Source organism: Aquarana catesbeiana, linkage group LG03, assembly GCF_042186555.1.
Source record: "Aquarana catesbeiana isolate 2022-GZ linkage group LG03, ASM4218655v1, whole genome shotgun sequence".
Classification (NCBI taxonomy): Eukaryota; Metazoa; Chordata; class Amphibia; order Anura; family Ranidae; genus Aquarana; species Aquarana catesbeiana.
In genome coordinates this window covers 178,211,839-178,230,340 of record NC_133326.1, presented here as the reverse complement: position 1 = coordinate 178,230,340, position 18,502 = coordinate 178,211,839, and the positions used below count along the sequence as shown (strand labels likewise).

Genomic DNA, 18,502 nt, shown 5'->3' with positions numbered 1-18,502 from the left:
GATTAGGACAAATCAGGATGAATAGAGAATAAATCGCCTTAATGGTGACAAAGACAACAGCAAAAACAACCTGATAGGGGTACAAATAATTATTAAGGCTATTATCGTGTCATGCCATAGCTTAGAAATACTTCAGTCAGACTCCTAGGCATATACGTATAAAGCAGTGTATGTAACATTCACTAAAATTCTCTGCAGGTGAAGCAATCACCATATTTCAAACATTTGCCCCAGAAAGATACACCTTCAGTGAATGTTTTGTAATTCATCATTAACTGCTTCATAAATATAGACCTTAGATAAACTGAACTGACTAAAGCAGCTAGAAAATATCAGAAAATTTTGCAAAAATGTCAACCAGGAGAAAGTTAGTTACGTTAGTTAAAAAAATGTGATGTTATTGTGCAAAAATCAAGACAACCTGATTGGTCAAGGTGGTCAGTTTTGAATAGAATGTCATTGGTTTTGCAGAGCAAAAATGCAGTAAATACTAGAAATGACATGCATAATAAAATGTATAAACATTGGTGTAAAGAAGACTAGAGAAGGCTGTAAAAGAATGAAGGACAGGTGAATTCTTTTTTTGTTCTAATAGCAAACAACTTCACTTTTGCACAATTTGTTATTAAAATGTATGCAAACCCTATCAATGAACATCTCTTATCTGCTCCCTTTAAGGTTGGTAAATATACCATTGAAAGTATTTTGTTATATACAGTCGGTAAGTGCAAAAAATACCATTTGATCATGTCAGATGTCATGTCAAAGCTGCCTTGTGCACAATTTCTGAATTATCTCACTGAGAGAAATAAGACCTCCTTGTCCCTATCTTGGGACTACAGAGTGATTTAAAATTTAAAAATATATTAGCATTTGAATTCATTAGAAAATGAATACAGTTAATGGGGAGCACTGCAGAGGTAACATTTAATTAGTTTATAGTTTAGCTTTTCCCTATACTTTAAATAATTGTAATTTAGCAGACTTCCTTGTGAAAGATTTACATGTGGCCCCTCTTTTAGCCTTACTTACCTTTTGTTAACCGGACAATTTGGCTTATATGTAAAAAGGAAGTTTGACAGTTGCTGCCTTCTCCCCTACCTCGTCAAAAAAAACGCCCGTAAGCTTATGTGTACACCGTAAGTGTGCCCAACAGTTTTAAATAATACGTTGAGAGCCCTATCACACTGAGGCAATTTTCAGGCATTTTAGCGCTAGAAATAGCACCTGTAAAGCGCCTGAAAACGGCCTTCCAATGCCGCCCGAATGTGAAAGCCCGAGTGTTTTCACACTGGGGGGTGGGCTTGCGGGATGTTAGAAAAAGCCTGCATCTTTGGGGTGGTTTGGAAGCACTGTATACAGCGCTCTCAAAACGCCCCTGCCCATTGCAATGAATGGGCAGCGCTTCCCAAGCATCTAAAAAAGCGCTTCAGAAGTCGCCGCAACATTGGCATTTTTAACCCCTTCTCTGGGGTTAAAAGCTCCCCACTAGCTGGTGAAAAGTGCTGCTTAAACAGCAGTAAAGTTCAGCTAAAATGAGCAGCACTTCACCGCTAATGCATGGGCGGCCCCAGTGTGAAAGGGCTGTTAATGTAAACAAAATCAGAGTTTTGTTATTTGACACTGCTATGTACTGTACTCAAATGTTGAGAAATGGTATGGGTAATCAGATAGTTGAAAAGGCATCAACTGATTACTTAATAGCAGTGTTTAAAGCAAATGTACATTTTAATCATTTTAATCACATTTCTTGTTTGTTTTTTTTATTTATTTATTTACGTGTGCTTTTTTTTCTTATTAATTTCAAATTCTCAAATTTTCTAAATATCTTTGCTTTTTAACTTTTTTTTAATACAAAACACTGATTCAGACACATGGGATACTAATGCAAGGAAATCTCTTGCACAAAGCCACTGATGCAATATTATAATTGATTGTATGTTTTTTGTGTTTATTGGCCAAACTAGATGGTCTTTTGATAAGAACAAAACACTTCACCATATGAATTACATTATTTTACTAATGTATGGCATGCATTTCAAGCGCTATCATTATTTTGAAATTGGGTACTGCAAGTCACCAAATAGAACTGCTAAAATGTCAGAAGGTAATGAATCATATTCTATTTGTATCTTCACACACATTACTCACTAGAGAAATCTATGCAGCCTTTCTAACATGCTGGCATAAGCTAACCAAAACTAAAGATATTATGTGAAAATGCATTGCATGGCTAACAGATGAAAAAAATCATATTGATAGGCAGTGACATGACTACTCTGCTGCATTGAAGCCTAACACTAGCCTTGTTTTGTTAGGGTAGCATAGGAAATAGTTAGAACTGTTGTCGGGTTTTTTTGTTTTTTTTGTCTCTGTCTGGATGAGGTTCCCCTCCTCTCCTCTTCCTGTGCCAGAGGCTCATAAGGGCAGGAGGTGATGGGAAATCTCTCCAATAGGAACACAAATGAAAACCCTTTTATGTGGAGAAGGATTGGGAAGACTGGGGGGTTTTGACCAAATGTGGCTTACCTGTCTTTGTAAATCATTTTTTTTCATTATTAATACAGTATATGTGCATTTAATATATCTAAATCCATATTTTCAAAATTATTGGGATGCCTGCCTTTACAAGCAAATTAACTTATGGCATCCCAGTCATAGTCCGTAGGGTTCTATATTGAGTTGGCCCACCTTCTGCAGCTAAAACAGCTGCAAAAGAGCATTTGTGAGGTCAGGCACTAATGTTGGAGAGAAGACCTGGCTGGGAGTCTAGGTGTTGTGAAGCTATAAAAAACAGGGGGCTTGTCCCCTGAAACACGTACGCATCTCAACCGCGTGGCATTGGAACAGAAAACACGGCCTACGGCTGCTGTTGTTGTTCGATAAGCCTGTTTTTATTAATGTTTGTGAGTAAATTATTGCAGGGCTCAAAATTTCAAGTCCTGAGCTGCAGGCCTCAAGGGTTACTCGCCACCAGTTGCCCCACCCAACCCCGCCCATGTCCTGCCACTAATCCCTCCACCTAAATACGTCCTCATAAATTATCTCATGAACAGACACTTACATTTTTTATGCAGAATTAAGTTATAAAATAAATACTAACAACAACTTTATCCATGCCCAACAATGCAGCCTAACTGTGTCCATCAATGCTGCATCACCTGTGTCCATCAATACTGCCTCACCTGCGTCCATCAATGCAGCCTGCCCATGTCCATCAATACAGCTTGCCCGTGCCCATGAATGCAGCCTGCCCGTGCCCACCAATGCAGCCTGCCCACCAATGCAGCCTGCCCATGTCCACCAATGCAGCCTGCTCATGCCCACTAATGCAGCCTGCCTGTGCCCACCAATGCAGCCTGCCTGTGGCCACCAATGCAGCCTACCTGTGCCCACCAATGCAGCCTGTGCCCAACAATGCAGCCTGTGCCCACCAATGCAGCCTGTGTCCACCATTGCAGCCTGTGCCCACCAATGCAGCTTGTGCCCACCAATGCAGCCTGCCTCTGCAGGGGAAGAGAGGAGAGGACCAGGAGAGCTGCCTGGATGATCAGAGCGCGTGGAACACAGTGATAACAGCTTTCATTTAAATTGTTGTATGTTCCCGCTGCTCGCCATCATATACAGTCCCGCCCCCTGGCCAGGGAACTTTGATGGACAGATCACCCATCCTGGGATTGGACGGGTGCTCTGTCTATCAAAGTTCCCATCCAGGGGGTGGGGCTGTATGTGACAGCGAGTGCGGGGAACATACAGCAATTGAAATGAAAGCTGTTATCACTGTGTTCCCTGCGCTCTGATCATTTGGACGGCTCTCCTCTCTCTTCCCCTCTGCGATCGCTGGGAGAAGGACTCCCATTCAACCCTGCCTGCCGGCGGTGCTTGCCCCCTGGCTCCCAGGCAGCCCTTCCTAGCCACCCCTCATAATCCACTCACAAAATGTGAGCAGTTGAGTGTAATTTTTGAGGGCTGTATTATTGTTTATGATTTTTAATAAATGGTTATGGTGGTTTACACCCTCCTGTGTGTGTTTTTACAGTGTGTTAAAGATTACTCAGTCTAAGGAGGGCTGCATTGAGTAAAACATTACTTGCCAAGATATTACTTGAAGAGCCTTGGTCTGAGCACTGGATAGTTTGCAACTTACTAAATTAAGCTACTATGCCTTTTTATTTTATGCTTCTGAAAGGCCTGGCAAGTAAGGGGCAGTAGTATGTTTTTCTGGAAACCTAGCTGACATCAGCCTTACAATTTATAATAATAAACAAGAGTTTAAGCCAAAAAGAGCACAATGTCAGGACCAGGATCACCTGGAGCACTGTGGTTCCCAAAGCTGAAGAGTGTAATTATGGTGGCCACCAGCAGGTGTCTCTCAACAGCAAGCAGATCCCAGTAACTAGGCTTTACATTATCCTGGCTGCTGGAAAGGTATGCAACCCTCTCTTGATGTTCATAATTTATTCAGTGTTAAGCTGGCCATACACCATTCAATTTTCCTGTTCAATTTTCTTTAGATTTACCTTCAACTATGTAGTACAAGGGCCTGCCTGATTGCATCCAAATTGAAAGTGTTTAGGTTTCACCTCATATTATATGGTTTTGGTAAATCTAAAGGAAAGTTGAACAGGAAAATTGAATAGTGTATGGCCAGCCTAAGTCATATACCTCCTTGCTGATTATACTGACCCCTGCCTTATCTTTTATTTTGCATCTAGTTCCCTGTATCCCGTTACCCCATCTTTGTTCCCCTTGTTCCCAGTCCCAGTCCTGGTCATGCTCTGTTATGTCAGCTTCCCTCCCTTTTTATATAGTCTATTAAAGTTAGGTTGTTGGCTTGGTTTTGTTTTACTGTCCTGTTTATTTTTCACTTTTGCTTTGCTTATGGTCTGTTGGTGTTGGATTGGTGTTATGTGCATTATTAAACCTTTTTTTACCTTACTCAGTTTGATTCCCATTTCCTAAGTTCTGCTACACTGAACTGGTCATCCCTGCCACTGCTGGATACATGCGCTTGGTATCCCTTACATATAAGTAGATCTCCTCTCCCACTATGTTTGCAACTGTCCTGAACTTGACTGATGAAGCGTGCACTGGGGACACATGACCTTGGTTTATTGGAAACTAAGTGTTTTAATTGAAGTGGGTTAGAAACCCCTGTCAAATCCTAGTACAGATCAGGATTCTAATGCACTGAACACTTGCAACAGTTACTTAACGCTTGAGATCAGCAGACCGTACCGTCTCTCTACATCATCATCTACATCATAGGGAAGATGGAGGAGCACCATGAAATCTATGCATGTACAGAATGTACACACAAATACACTCTTTAAAAATGTATATATTTTTTGCAATCAGCTTTACAGAATTAACTAAAGTTACCAAGTACACGTATCCTTAAGCGATGCTCAGGTTTATGTTAACAGTTACCAAAACAGAAAGTTACTTAAAATGTTGTTTAAATGGATAAAGTTCTGGTTCACATCATATGCAGTCCGGTGCATTTTTATTCTGCATCAAACATGCATGGATAGTGTTTAACATGGATTCCAATGATTCTAATTCACACCAGTGCAGTGCATTCCAGTGGTGTCAAAAAAAACTGTTGCATTATTTTTGTTATGAAATGCATCTGGAACATGGCAAAATGCATCAAATTGCACCAGAATAGATATGTCCTCAATTTAGATGAAGAAAAAATAGGGAAAAATGCAATGGAATGCATCAAAAATGCATAATAAATGCACCATCAAAAACATGCATGCCTAAATATATCAGGAATGAGGAAATTGTGGTGTGAACTGGCCAAAAGTATTTGAAAGGGGAAATGCCTGGTAATGTACCTCACCACAAGTTTTATTATAAAAAAAAAAGTGAAATATCCATATCCATGTGTTGTTTGACCATTCACTTGAACATTAAAAAAAAATGCACTTATGAAAAAAAGATGAATACTTTTATAGAGCTATACATCTAAAATATGATGGTGACTGTGCTATACCTATTATTTGAACAAACAGCAAAACAATTTTTTCATAAAAAAATATTTTTGGGCACTATTTGCTTTTTAGTGACTGCAGCTACTGGTATTTAGTAAATATTTATTCATTCTTCTTACACGTGTCACAAATTTTTTTGAAAAAAATGCTATAAATACCTGACAAAACAAATACATTCTTACCTTCACTGAGTCTGCCAGTTTGCTCAGCACTTCCACCTGGTAGAATCTTGGCAATGTATGCTCCAATCTCTCCTTGACTCCCTGGTATCTCTTTTCCGCCAATAACCCTTATTCCAAACCCATTTCCTAGTTAATCAAAACATAAAATAACCTGTGACTTCTGACCAGCTAATAAGTAATCATAAATAAAATGACAGTAACAGATATGAAAATCTGAATATGGCATATCCTAGAATATCTTCTGTTTTTGTCATACAACCTGGCATTTCAAAATAAACATTTACTATTCCAAATTTGTCAATAATCATGCCAGCAGTGAAAGTAAAAAAAAAATTATCAATTCAAAGTGTAAATCTACAGTAAAATAAACAATGATTTCATTTAGCACACTTTACTTTCATTGATCATTGTTTGGTACAAAAGGGAGCCCATTTAAAACAGATTAAAACACTACCTATATTTGAAATAACTTGCAGATAACAAAACAAAAAATATTGCATTTTATGGCAAAATTAACACTAACATTACAAGACAATGCAAGGATTTTTGCATGCACCTTATTGGATTAATAAATTCAGTACAACTTCATCCCAAATGCATCTCATTTACTATGCCAAGAGAGTGTACGCTTAGTGAACAAGTTGAAGTTTTTCTGACTTCGATCATCCAAGCACGTGTAAGCAAAAATCAGGTTTTTTTGTTTTTCTATACAACAATTAGCCATAACTTTATGACCACTGAAAGGATACCTGAATAACACTGACTATTTCATTACAATCTACAAAGTTGGTGGGATAGATTAGGCTGCAAGTTTTTACAGTGGGGATGGAAAGTATTCAGACCCCCTTACATTTTTCACTCTTTGTTATATTGCAGCCATTTGCTAAAATCATTTAAGTTCATTTTTTTCCTCATTAATGTACACATAGCACCCCATATTGACAGAAAAACACAGAATTGTTGACATTTTTGCAGATTTATTATAAAAGAAAAACTGAAATATCACATGGTCCTAAGTATTCAGACCCTTTGCTCAGTATTTAGTAGAAGCACCCTCTTAATCTAATACAGCCATGAGTCTTTTTGGGAAAGATGCAACAAGTTTTTCATACCTGGATTTGGGGATCCTCTGCCATTCCTCCTTGCAGATCTACTCCAGTTCTGTCAGGTTGGATGGCAAACATTGGTGGACAACCATTTTTAGGTCTCTCCGGAGATGCTCAATTGGGTTTAAGTCAGGGCTCTGGCTGGGCCATTCAAGAACAGTCACAGTTGTTGTGAAGCCACTCCTTCATTATTTTAGCTGTGTGCTTAGGGTCATTGTCTTGTTGGAAGGTAAACCTTCAGCCCAGTCTGAGGTCCTGAGCACTCTGGAAAAGGTTTTCATCCAGGATATCCCTGTACTTGGCCGCATTTATCTTTACCTCGATTGCAACCAGTCGTCCTATCCCTGCAGCTGAAAAACACCCCCACAGCATGATGCTGCCACCACCATGCTTCACTGTTGGGGCTGTATTGGACAGGTGATGAGCAGTGCCTGGTTTTCTCCACACATACCGCTTAGAATTAAGCTCAAAAAGTTCTATCTTGGTCTCATCAGACCAAAGAATCTTATTTCTCACCATCTTGGAGTCCTTCAGGTGTTTTTTAGCAAACTCCATCCGGGCTTTCATGTGTCTTGCACTGAGGAGAGGTTTCCGTCGGACCACTCTGCCATAAAGCCCCGACTGGTGGAGGGCTGCAGTGATGGTTGACTTTCTACAACCTTCTCCTATCTCCCGACTGCATCTCTGGAGCTCAGCCACAGTGACCTTTGGGTTCTTCTTTACCTCTCTCACCAAGGTTCTTCTCCGCTGATAGCTCAGTTTGGTGGGACAGTCAGCTCTAGGAAAGGTTCTGGTCATCCCAAACGTCTTCCATTTAAGGATTATGGAGGCCATTGTGCTCTTAGGAACCTTAAGTGCAGCAGAATTTTTTTGTAACCTTGGCCAGATCTGTGCCTTGCCACAATTCTGTCTCTGAGCGCTTAAGGCAGTTCCTTTGACCTCATGATTCTCATTTGCTCTGACATGCACTGTGAGCTGTAAGATCTTATATAGACAGGTGTGTGGCTTTCCTAATCAAGTCCAATCAGTATAATAAAACACAGCCGGACTCTAATGTAGAACCATCTCAAGGATGATTAGAAGAAATGGACAGAACCTGAGTTAAATATATGAGTATCACAGCAAAGGGTCTGAATACTTAGGACCATATGATATTCCATTTTTTCTTTTTTAATGAATGTGCAAAAATGTCAACAATTCTGTGTTTTTCTGTCAATATGGGGTGCTGTGTGTGCATTAATGAGGAAAAAAATTTGCTTAAATGATTTTAGCAAATGGCTGCAATATAACAAAGAGTGAAAAATTTAAGGGAGTCTGAATACTTTCCGTCCCCACTGTATATGTTGTCCATGAAGCTGATGCGCTTATAACAGAAAAAATGGGTATCGCCGGTTGCTGTGTATGAGGCTGCATAGCTGCAGACTGGTCAGAGTTTCCATGCTGACCTGCATCCACAGACAAACGTGCCTACATTGGGCATGTAAAGGAAGGAAGAGAGCAGCATGGATCTAAGTGCAGCGTAGAATGAAACCAAGTTTAATATGTAGTAATTAACTCACATGGGGTAGAGGCAATATAGGCATATAGTACACAGGGTCTCCGTGGGTCTCTGCTGTCCATGCAGGCAGGTGATCACTAGTCCCAGCCGATCCAAGGCTCCGGGGCTGGAGATGATCAGTTGGGCGGGTGGTGAGACATCATTCATGCATTGGCTGTGACAGGCAGAGGGCGTGACTGAGCTTGCGTTCGGAGCATGTGTGCTCCTTCATCAGGCATGGGGGATGGCCATCTTTGGTGAGGTCTATATAGGGGAAGGAAGGGCGGTCTATGGAACACCAAGGCTCAGCTGTCTCATGCTTAGAACACACTAATTTCATCCCACAGTAAAAATACACAAGAAAACAACTATATGCACATTTTTAAAGATTTAAAATAGGCAAAAATATAAAAAAAAAAAAAATGTTTTTGGCTGGGAATACTAACAATCAGATGAATCACAGATATGTAAATCTCATAAGACCATAAGTGTCCTGTTAAAAAAAAAATATTCATATGCAGATTAGAAAATGTAAAATGGTAAAGGAGGACATGTATGACACATGGAATAAAAGTATACCTTAACCATCATAAGTATCCATAAGAATAAAAATAAAAAGTGATTAAAATAAATCAGGACTGGCTGACAATTGTACATGCTAAGTTGTGTAATATATGGGAAATATAATTTAACATAAGCAGAATGCAGCAACTGACAGGTATGGACAGCCCATAGGCTGCCGTGGGTACACAACTAGGAGGTGTGACCTTTGTATAGTATATGGAGTACAGTACAAAGATAAGGGCTATGTGCAGGAAGAAGGGGGAAGGGGGAGAAAAGGAACTGATTCCATGAGGATGGAAATAGTACATGGTCAGTTCAAACATAGTGGGTAGTAGAGATTAGGATGAGAGTAAGGAAGACTGCATCATGTCCAATGGGCTGCTGTATTCTCTGTGTTCTCTGTTACTTATATGAAATTAGAGGATGGAATGTATTTCGATATCTTCATTCAGGCCTCCAGTGCTCAAGCTATCCAAAGTGTAGATCAAAAAAGCCTCTCTCTCATAGAGACGCTTAATTTGCTCTGCTGGAGGAGGGGGCTTTGGGGATAGCTTTGACTACCCAAACCTGTAGTCCCTTGGGAGAACCTTGGTTGAACCTGTAGTCCCAGGTGGAACCTGGTGAAATGTCTGGGGATGGTAAGTTCTTTACACTCTTCTATAGATCGTCTGTGCTCTCCAAATCTTTTCCACAGAGTATGGATAGTGCAGCCTATGTACAACAGGCCACAGGGGCAGGATAAGCAGTAAATGACAAGTTCTGATGAGCAGTGAGAGTGGGTTTGGATTGAGCTTGGGTAGATTTCATTTTACTGGGGGCTATGTGACTTTTAATATTTATGGCTTTCCTGTATGGGATTTTTGCTTAGGGAGGACTTGAGATGAGGATCTTATAGATGTATTCCTCGGTGTTTACAAAAGATAAACACCATCTTTTTATGCTGTGTGTGAAATTGGGTGATAAATCTCGTAGTTTGGGATGCTTCTCAATTATGGCGGTTGGAAGTGGGTACTTCATTAAGAAATTGCATAAAGGCCTTCTCAACTAAAGAAGAAGGATAATCTTTCTTTAGGAGGTCCCCCTGTGCGGTATAGTCCTCTAAACAAGTACAGTTGTGCTTTAGCCAGCAGAATTGGCTCTTTGGAATATTTGCTATCCACCCTGGGTGATGGCAACTGCAGAAGTATAGGTAGGAATTGCCAGCAGTTGGCTTGACATAGTTGGTGTAAATGGCTTGTTCTGTATGAGATAATTAAAGGTCCAGGAAGGCCAGGTTGTCTGGATAGCAGACTGATGTGAATGACAAGCCCAGATTGTTGGAATTGCAATAGGCGACAAAATTGTCAACCAACGATTGGGAGCCATACCAGATGACAATAATGTAATGTATGTATCGTGCAAAATATACAATTCAAATCCACAAATAGAGTGAAGGGGTTCGGACGTGTAGAGGGGAAAAGAGAAAGGGTATCCTCCTTTTTTAGTTGAGGAGGCCCATATGCAATTTCTTAATGAAGTACCCACTTCCAACTACAATAATCGAGAAGCATCCAAAACTACAGGATTTAACACACACAACACATTTCACACACAGCATAAAAAGATGGAGTATATCTTTCGTAAACACTGGGGAATACTCCTATAAGATCCTCATCTCAAGTCTTCCCTAAGCAATATACGAAAAATCACGTACAGGAAAGCCAGAACTATTAAAAGTCACATAGCCCCCAGTAAAATGAAATCCAACTTCTCAGCCATCAAAGGAATGTACAAATGCAGAAAATTAAAGTGCTCGACGTGCAAGTTTGTACAACATGGACAAAAACAATTTACCACAAAAGGCAAAACATATCACTTGGAAGAATTTTATAATTGCTCATGAGGACTCAGCATTTACTGCTTATCCTGCCCCTGCAGCCTATTGTACATAGGCCGCACTATCCATACTCTGTGGAAAAAAAATCGTAGAGCACAGGCGATCTATAAAAGAGTGTAAAGAACTGACAATCCCCAGACATTTCACTGAGTTCCATCAAGGTTTCCCCAAGGGACTACAGGTTTGAGTAGTTGAAACTATCCCCAAAGCCCCCCCGCCAAAGCGCATTAATCGTCTCTTTGAGAGAGAACATTTTTGGATCTACACTTTGGATAGCTTAGTCCTGGAGGCCTCAATGAAGACATTGAAATACATTCCATTCTCTAATTTCATATAAATAACAGAGAACACAGAGAATACATCGGCCCATCAGACATGATGCAATCTTCCTTACACTCATCCCAATGTCTACTACCCACTACCTTTGAACTGACCATGTACCATTTGCATTCTCATATTGAATCAGTTCCTTTTCTCCCCCTTCCCCCACCCCCCTCTTCTTGCACCATGGCCTTATCTTTGTAAGGTACTACATATGTATGTACATACGTACTACATATAAATTTCCATATACTATACAAAGGTCCTAGTTGTGTACCCACAACAGCCTATGGGCTGTCCATACTTGTCGTTTGCTGCATTCTGCATACGTTACATTATATTTCCCATATACTACACCACTTAGCATGTTCAATTGTCAGCCAGGCCTAATTTATTTTTTATTTTTATTCTTATGGATACTTACCCTGGTTAAGGTAAACTTTTCTTCCATGTGTCATACATGTTATCATTTACCATTTTATATTCTCAAATTTGCAAATTAATATTTTTTTAACAGGACCCTTATGGTCTTATGAGATTTACATATCTGTGATTCATCTATTTGTAAGTATTCCCAGCCAAAATCATTTTTTTGATTCTTTTTTTACATTTTTGCCTGTTTTAGATCTGATAATATGTGCATATAGTTGTTTTCCTGTGTATTTTTACTGTGGACCGAAATTGGTGTGTCTTTTGTCGGATTTCTAAGCGTGGGACCGTTGAGCTTTGTTGTTCCAAGGACCGCCCTTCCTTCCCCTATATAGACCTCACCAAAGATGGCGGCCCCCATGTCTGATAAAGGAGCACATATGCTCCGAATGCAAGCTCAGCCACGCCCTCTGTCTGTCACAGCTGATGTACGAATGATGTCTCACCACCTGCCCAGCAGATCATCTCTAGCCTAAGAGTCTCGGATGCCACCGGAGTGGCCAGGACTAGCAATCACCTGCGCCTGCCTGCACAGACAGTAGAGATCCACATGGACCCTGTGTACTATATGTCTATACTGCCTCTACCCCTTGTAGGTTCATTACCACATATTAAACTTGGTTTCATTCTATGCTGCACTTAGATCCGTGCTACTCTCTTCTTCCCTTTACTGTTCACAGAGTCTCATTCAATGCTGACAGCTGGCTGCCAGTATCTACAGTGCATGGACTCTTGCTTAGAGACTCCTCTTGGACTTTCATTTATTTTTAATTGTTTTTGGCATATTATGCCAAAAACACCCCTGCATTATTTGCACCACCTACCCACTCAGACTTTCCCAGATTGGGCGCCAAGCGCTCCAAATATACCCATTTCTACAAATGGGCCAAAACTGGACCACAGAGCAATGGAAGAAGATGGCCTGGTCCAATGAATCACATTTTCTTCTACTTTTTGGATGGTTGGGTATGTATGTGTCACTTACCTAAGGAAGAGATGGCACCAGGATGCAGTATGGGAAGAAGGCAAGCTGGTTGAGGCAGTGTGATACTTTTGGCTATGTTCTTCTGGGAAACCTGGGTCCTGCCATTCCTGTGGATGTTACTTTGAAATGTAAGAACTAATGCTGGCCAAGTACACCCATTCATGGAAATGGATTTCCCTAATGGCAGTGGCCCCTTTCAGGGGCCCCTTTCAGGAACACAACAATGAGTTAGAGGTGTTGACTTTGGCCTCCAAATTTTCCAGATCTCAGTTCAATCAAGCATCTATGGGATGTGCTGGAAAAACAAGTCTGATCTATGGAGGCCTCACCTTGCAACTTACAGGACTGAAAGGATGTGCAACTGATGACTTGGTGGCAGATACCACAGCATACCTTCAGAAGTCTAGTGGCATCCATGTCTTAAGGGGTCAGGACAGTTTTGGTGGTAAAAGGGGCTGCTTTGGCAGCAAAAGAGGGACCTACTCAATATAGGGTGGATTGTCATAAAGTTATAGCTGATTGATGTATATATATATATATTATATACAGCTTTCCAGCACCTCCATTGTTGTAAATGAGCTTTGTAAGAAATACTTCAGAAGTTATAATTTATGGCAAAAATTAAAAAAAATAAACCCTTGTGGCAAAATACAAGCAACCAACGCCCAATAATAAAAAAAACTTAGTTTGTTTCAGTACACTAAGCTAATGAAAAGATTATATTTGTCATGGTATTACTCTAATTATGTAGTATTTTAGCCCCATTTTACCTTCCAGTGTTTGGACAGAAAATAGATCTCAGCTTTGTGTCTTGATTTTATTACCTTGTTTCACATGCAAAAAAAACCCTATAATGTTGTTCAGTACATTGCATGGTTATGAGCAGCAGTTTATACTAATTAGACAAAGTAATTATTTATGATGTTGCCACAATGTAACAGGTGCTAGATATCTCATCCATGGTGTATCTGCCTCTTGGTGGGGGATAGAACATCAAAACACATTTTAAATATTTATATTTCCAGGATCACCAGGTGTTTTTTCTTATTGAGAACTGCGTGAAAATGTCAAATAATTTATTTGTACATGTTCATTACTATCTTGCCTAAATGTCACCATTATATTGTTCACCTTTCTTGAAAACATTTCATTTGTCGCCTTAGAAAACTCTTTATTTCAGTAAGTCAACTTGTTGGAATAACAAAGTCTTAAAAGGAAAAACAGTTGTAAGTGGGGCTGGTCATATACTGGCAGACCTCTCATCAGATTTGACAAGAGAGGAGAGATGTGTTATCTTACCAGTACATTTCAAACTGATTCTGACAATTTCCTTCTGATTCCTAAATGGTAAACATTCATTTCCATGTGAAAATGGAAATGCAATCAGAATCTAAGACTTTGTTTTTCATACTGAAAAATCCATGTGATCAACACTAATTATGCTCATTGTTGACCATGTCTTAATGCCTACACTGCCAGATCATGACTAATGATGCTAAGACCAAGATATTAGCAGTGAAAAAAATCCTGTGCATGTCATAAGGAAACCTACTGCTAAAAAAAATGTACACCTCTTCCTACTCCCCCCTCCAATCTAATGCTAATCAACCTTAGGGGTACATTGCTGTAATTGTTTTATGGTTAATTTTGTTTTTGCTTTAAAAGACCTGTCATGTCCTTTTTGTGTATGAAACATAATCTACCGCAATATTACTTTTTCATGCTCTCTGTGAATCTCTACCCTGTGTGGGTAAGACAGGGAGAAAAATGTGCATTACTAATTATTCCATCTTATCAACAGAGGTGAGTGAATATGGTCACCTGAGTTCATGAAATTGGGTCCAAATTTAACATAATTCGAAATTTAGTATCAAGTTAACTCACCAGTACAGCAAACAGATGCCTTAGCGCCCATAGTTTTCCATAATATCTCTGTCTTCATGTTGCTAGTCTTAATTACTGAGTACAGTATATTGTATTTTTTCTATAGTGGATATGAATGTTTTGGCAGACATGGAAACTGTAACACCATTAATGGAGAACTCGAAAAATGATGCACATTGGTTTAATCTAACATCACTTTTACATTTGTCTAAATATGAAAAGTAATGATCTAATAATTATAAGTTATAATTTGTTAAATGCCAATGTTTTGCTTTAACTAAAAGTGTCTTAAGAAGAAAAAAATGTAAAATTTTATTTTGAAAATTGTTTTTTGAACTGAAAAAGGAATGAAAAATGAGCCTTTATTAGGCATCTTTGATACAGATTGATTGCATGCTTCACATTACTTTACAGGTGTTCTATCTTTTCTGCACATGCCTTTCATTGGTTTCCTTTTGCTTTCTGTTGTATATTACCTGCTACTCATTCAATAGTGTTGATTTACTAAAGGCAAATAGACTGTTAATTTTACAAGGGAAGCTTCAATTAGTAGGGTCATTTTCCCCGGACCTTAGTAAATAAATGAGATAAAGCTTTTTTGGCTTCCATCATTAAATAATTTGCAAGAAAACATGCAGTTTTTAATTTTGCATGTGACTGAGCATTCTTAGCAAAGTGAAATTTCACAAAGCTCCAGACAAATTTCCCTTGCAAAATATACTATCTTTGTTTTTAGTAAAGCAACCCTAGTTTCTTTAACCAACTCCATCCAATTACCACATGTGTGTTGTGTCCATGCTTACTGGTGTTATTTAACAAGGGGGTACTCTTTTGTCTAGTCTGTCTTCAAGTTTGCAAGCTTTGAATATCTTTGAAAGAACCATTAGGGAAAGTAAATACTAGGCTCAAAATAGTGATATCTGCTTGTGCAAGTGACACAGGTCTGGAATAACATTGGTCAAGAATCTATCAGATACATTTTCTATTTTATGCTTAACAAGTATTTTTATCAAATTAATTTAACAACATAGTTTAATCAATCTATATTGCCCTTATAGATGCTGCAGTTTCCTCTTCTAGCAGAGTTTTATGCCCGTGTCATACATCCCTATCAACCTTAAAAGCATAAAAACAGGCATACAATTTCTAAAATGGGGTTACATTTACCTGAAACAGTGTGGTCCTTTGGATCTCTGAGAAGTTTAATTCTTGAATGCGGAAATGGGTAATGAATAGGTTTTCCATTCATCTAACACATATAAAATATGTATTAAAATACATTGACAAGAAAACATTGTGAATGGACCATGAATTGTATGCATCAATTCAATTCACATACATGAAATCTATCATTCAGTTTATAAATTCAACTCACAAACATTGATGTATTAAATCTTTTTTTTTTGCTTAGCAGTACAATGAATTTACCTTTAATTACATTTCAATAAGAACAATTGCTCTCTCTCTCTCTCTCTGCATTGCCTCTATTACTATTTTCCTCCAATTTTTACTAATATAAAGACCAAAATAAATAATAAATCCAATAAATCCATCCTTTGAGACATTTCAGGTACTAATCAATATGCCTTCCATGTACCTCCTATATTGTGAGGATTATGAAAGCCCACAGATGGCTCAGAGAAATCTGAATCAGTGGTCAATAGCATAGAAGCAGAGATTCATACGGCACATACCCAATGCAACTACACCAATCTTTTCTTAAATTGTATTAAAAACATTAAAAAAAACTTCACTCCACTCCAATGTCCATATTAATTATTAGTATTTATTCTCGTATATCATGTCTACATACCATAGTCTAAATATCTGTTTTTTTACTAAAAATACACTGAGCAAAATTATAAACAAAACACTTTTGTGTTTGCCCCTATTTATCATGAGCTGAACTCAAAGAGCTACAACTTTTTCTATGAACACAAAAGGCTTATTTCTCTCAAATATTGTTCACAAATCTGTCTAAATCTGTGTTAGTGATCACTTCTCCTTTGCCGAGATAATCCATATCCACCTCACAGGTGCAGCCTAAACAGATGTTGATTAGACAGCATGATTATTGCACAGGTGGGTCACAATTAAAGGCCACTCTAAAATGTGCAGTTTTACTGTATTGGGGGGGTCCGAAAACCATCAACTCCATCAAATGTGAGCATTTTCCCACTCAAATCAGTTATGACAAACTGCAGTCAGGCTGAGACCCTGATGAGGATGCTGGATGTGGAGGTTCTGGCCTGGTGTGGTTACACATCGTCTGCGGTTGAGAGGCCGTTTGGATGGACTGCCAAATTCTCTGAAACGCCTTTGGAAACAGCTTATGGTAGAGAAATGAACATTCAATTCAAGGGCAACAGCTCTGGTGGACATTCCTGAAGTCAGCATGCCAATTGCACACTCCCCAAAAACTTGCAACATCTGTGGCATTGTGCTGTGAGATAAAACTGCACATTTTAGAGTGGCCTTTTGTTGTGAGCACCTGTGCAATAATCATGCTGTCTAATTAGCATCTTGATATGCCACACCTGTGAGGTGGATGGATTATCTTGGCAGAAGTGCTCGCTAACACAGATTTAGACAGATTTATGAACAATATTTGAGAGAAATAGGCCTTTTGTGTACACAGAAAAAGTTGTAGATCTTTGAGTTCAGCTCATGATAAATAGGGGCAAACACAAAAGTGTTTAGCTCAGTGTATATAGCAGAATACATATTGGCCTAAACTGATTAAGAAATTCAATTTTTTTTTAATTTTTATATTGGATATGTGTTATAGCAGAAAGTAAAAAATATTGTTATTTTTTCAAAATTGTCACTATTCTTTTGTTTATAGCGCAAAAAATAAAAAAAGCAGAGGTGATCAAATACCACCAAAAGAAAGCTCTACTTGTGAGAAAAAAAGCACACCAATTTTATTTTGGTACAGTGTCACACGACCGTGCAATTGTCAGTTAAAGTAACGTAGTGCCGTGTCTCAAAAAAAAGGCCTGATCATTAAGGGGGTAAAACCTGCCAGGGCTGAAATGGTTTGCTTGAAAATACTTTTTCTAAATGGTTTTATTGTTTTTACTCCTTAACCACTTGCTTACTGGGCACTTAAACCCCCCTCCTATCCAGACCAATTTTCAGCTTTCAGCGCTGACGCACTTTGAATGACAATTGCGCGGTCATACAACACTGTACCCAAATGAAATTTTTATAATTTTTTCCCAACAAATAGAGCTTTCTTTTGGTGGTATTTGATCACCTCTGCGGTTTTTATTTTTTGTTAAAAAAAATGTAAAACTGAATTTAAAAAAAAAAAAAAAATTTATATTTTGTTATAAAAAATTTAAAACCAGTAATTTTTCTCCTTCATTGATGTACGCTGATGAGGTGGCACTGATGGGCACTGATAGGCGGCAGTGATGGGCACTGATGGGTGGCAGTGATGGGAACTGATGGGTGGCAATAATGGGCACTACCAGTTACACTGATAGGCAGCACTGCTAGGTGGCACTGATTGGCACTACTGGTGGGCATTGATAGCTGGCAGTTGTGGGCACTGATAGGTGGCACTTATGGGCATTGATAGGTGGCACTGTGGGCACTGATAGGTGGCACTGTG

The 18,502-nt window shown here is 39.0% G+C and overlaps 1 protein-coding gene across 9 annotated transcripts in view; it reads right to left on the bottom strand.

The window, feature by feature from the left end:
- PCLO (piccolo presynaptic cytomatrix protein) overlaps positions 1 to 18,502 on the bottom strand; it is a 547,854-nt gene that overhangs the window by 106,303 nt on the left and 423,049 nt on the right. For all 9 annotated transcript variants that reach the window (XM_073619550.1, XM_073619551.1, XM_073619554.1 and 6 more), the window contains 2 exons: positions 16,051 to 16,132; positions 6,182 to 6,307 (listed from right to left, as the gene is read on the bottom strand). In XM_073619550.1, the coding sequence (XP_073475651.1) occupies positions 6,182 to 6,307; positions 16,051 to 16,132 (208 nt within the window). The remainder of the gene's footprint in view (positions 1 to 6,181; positions 6,308 to 16,050; positions 16,133 to 18,502) is intronic.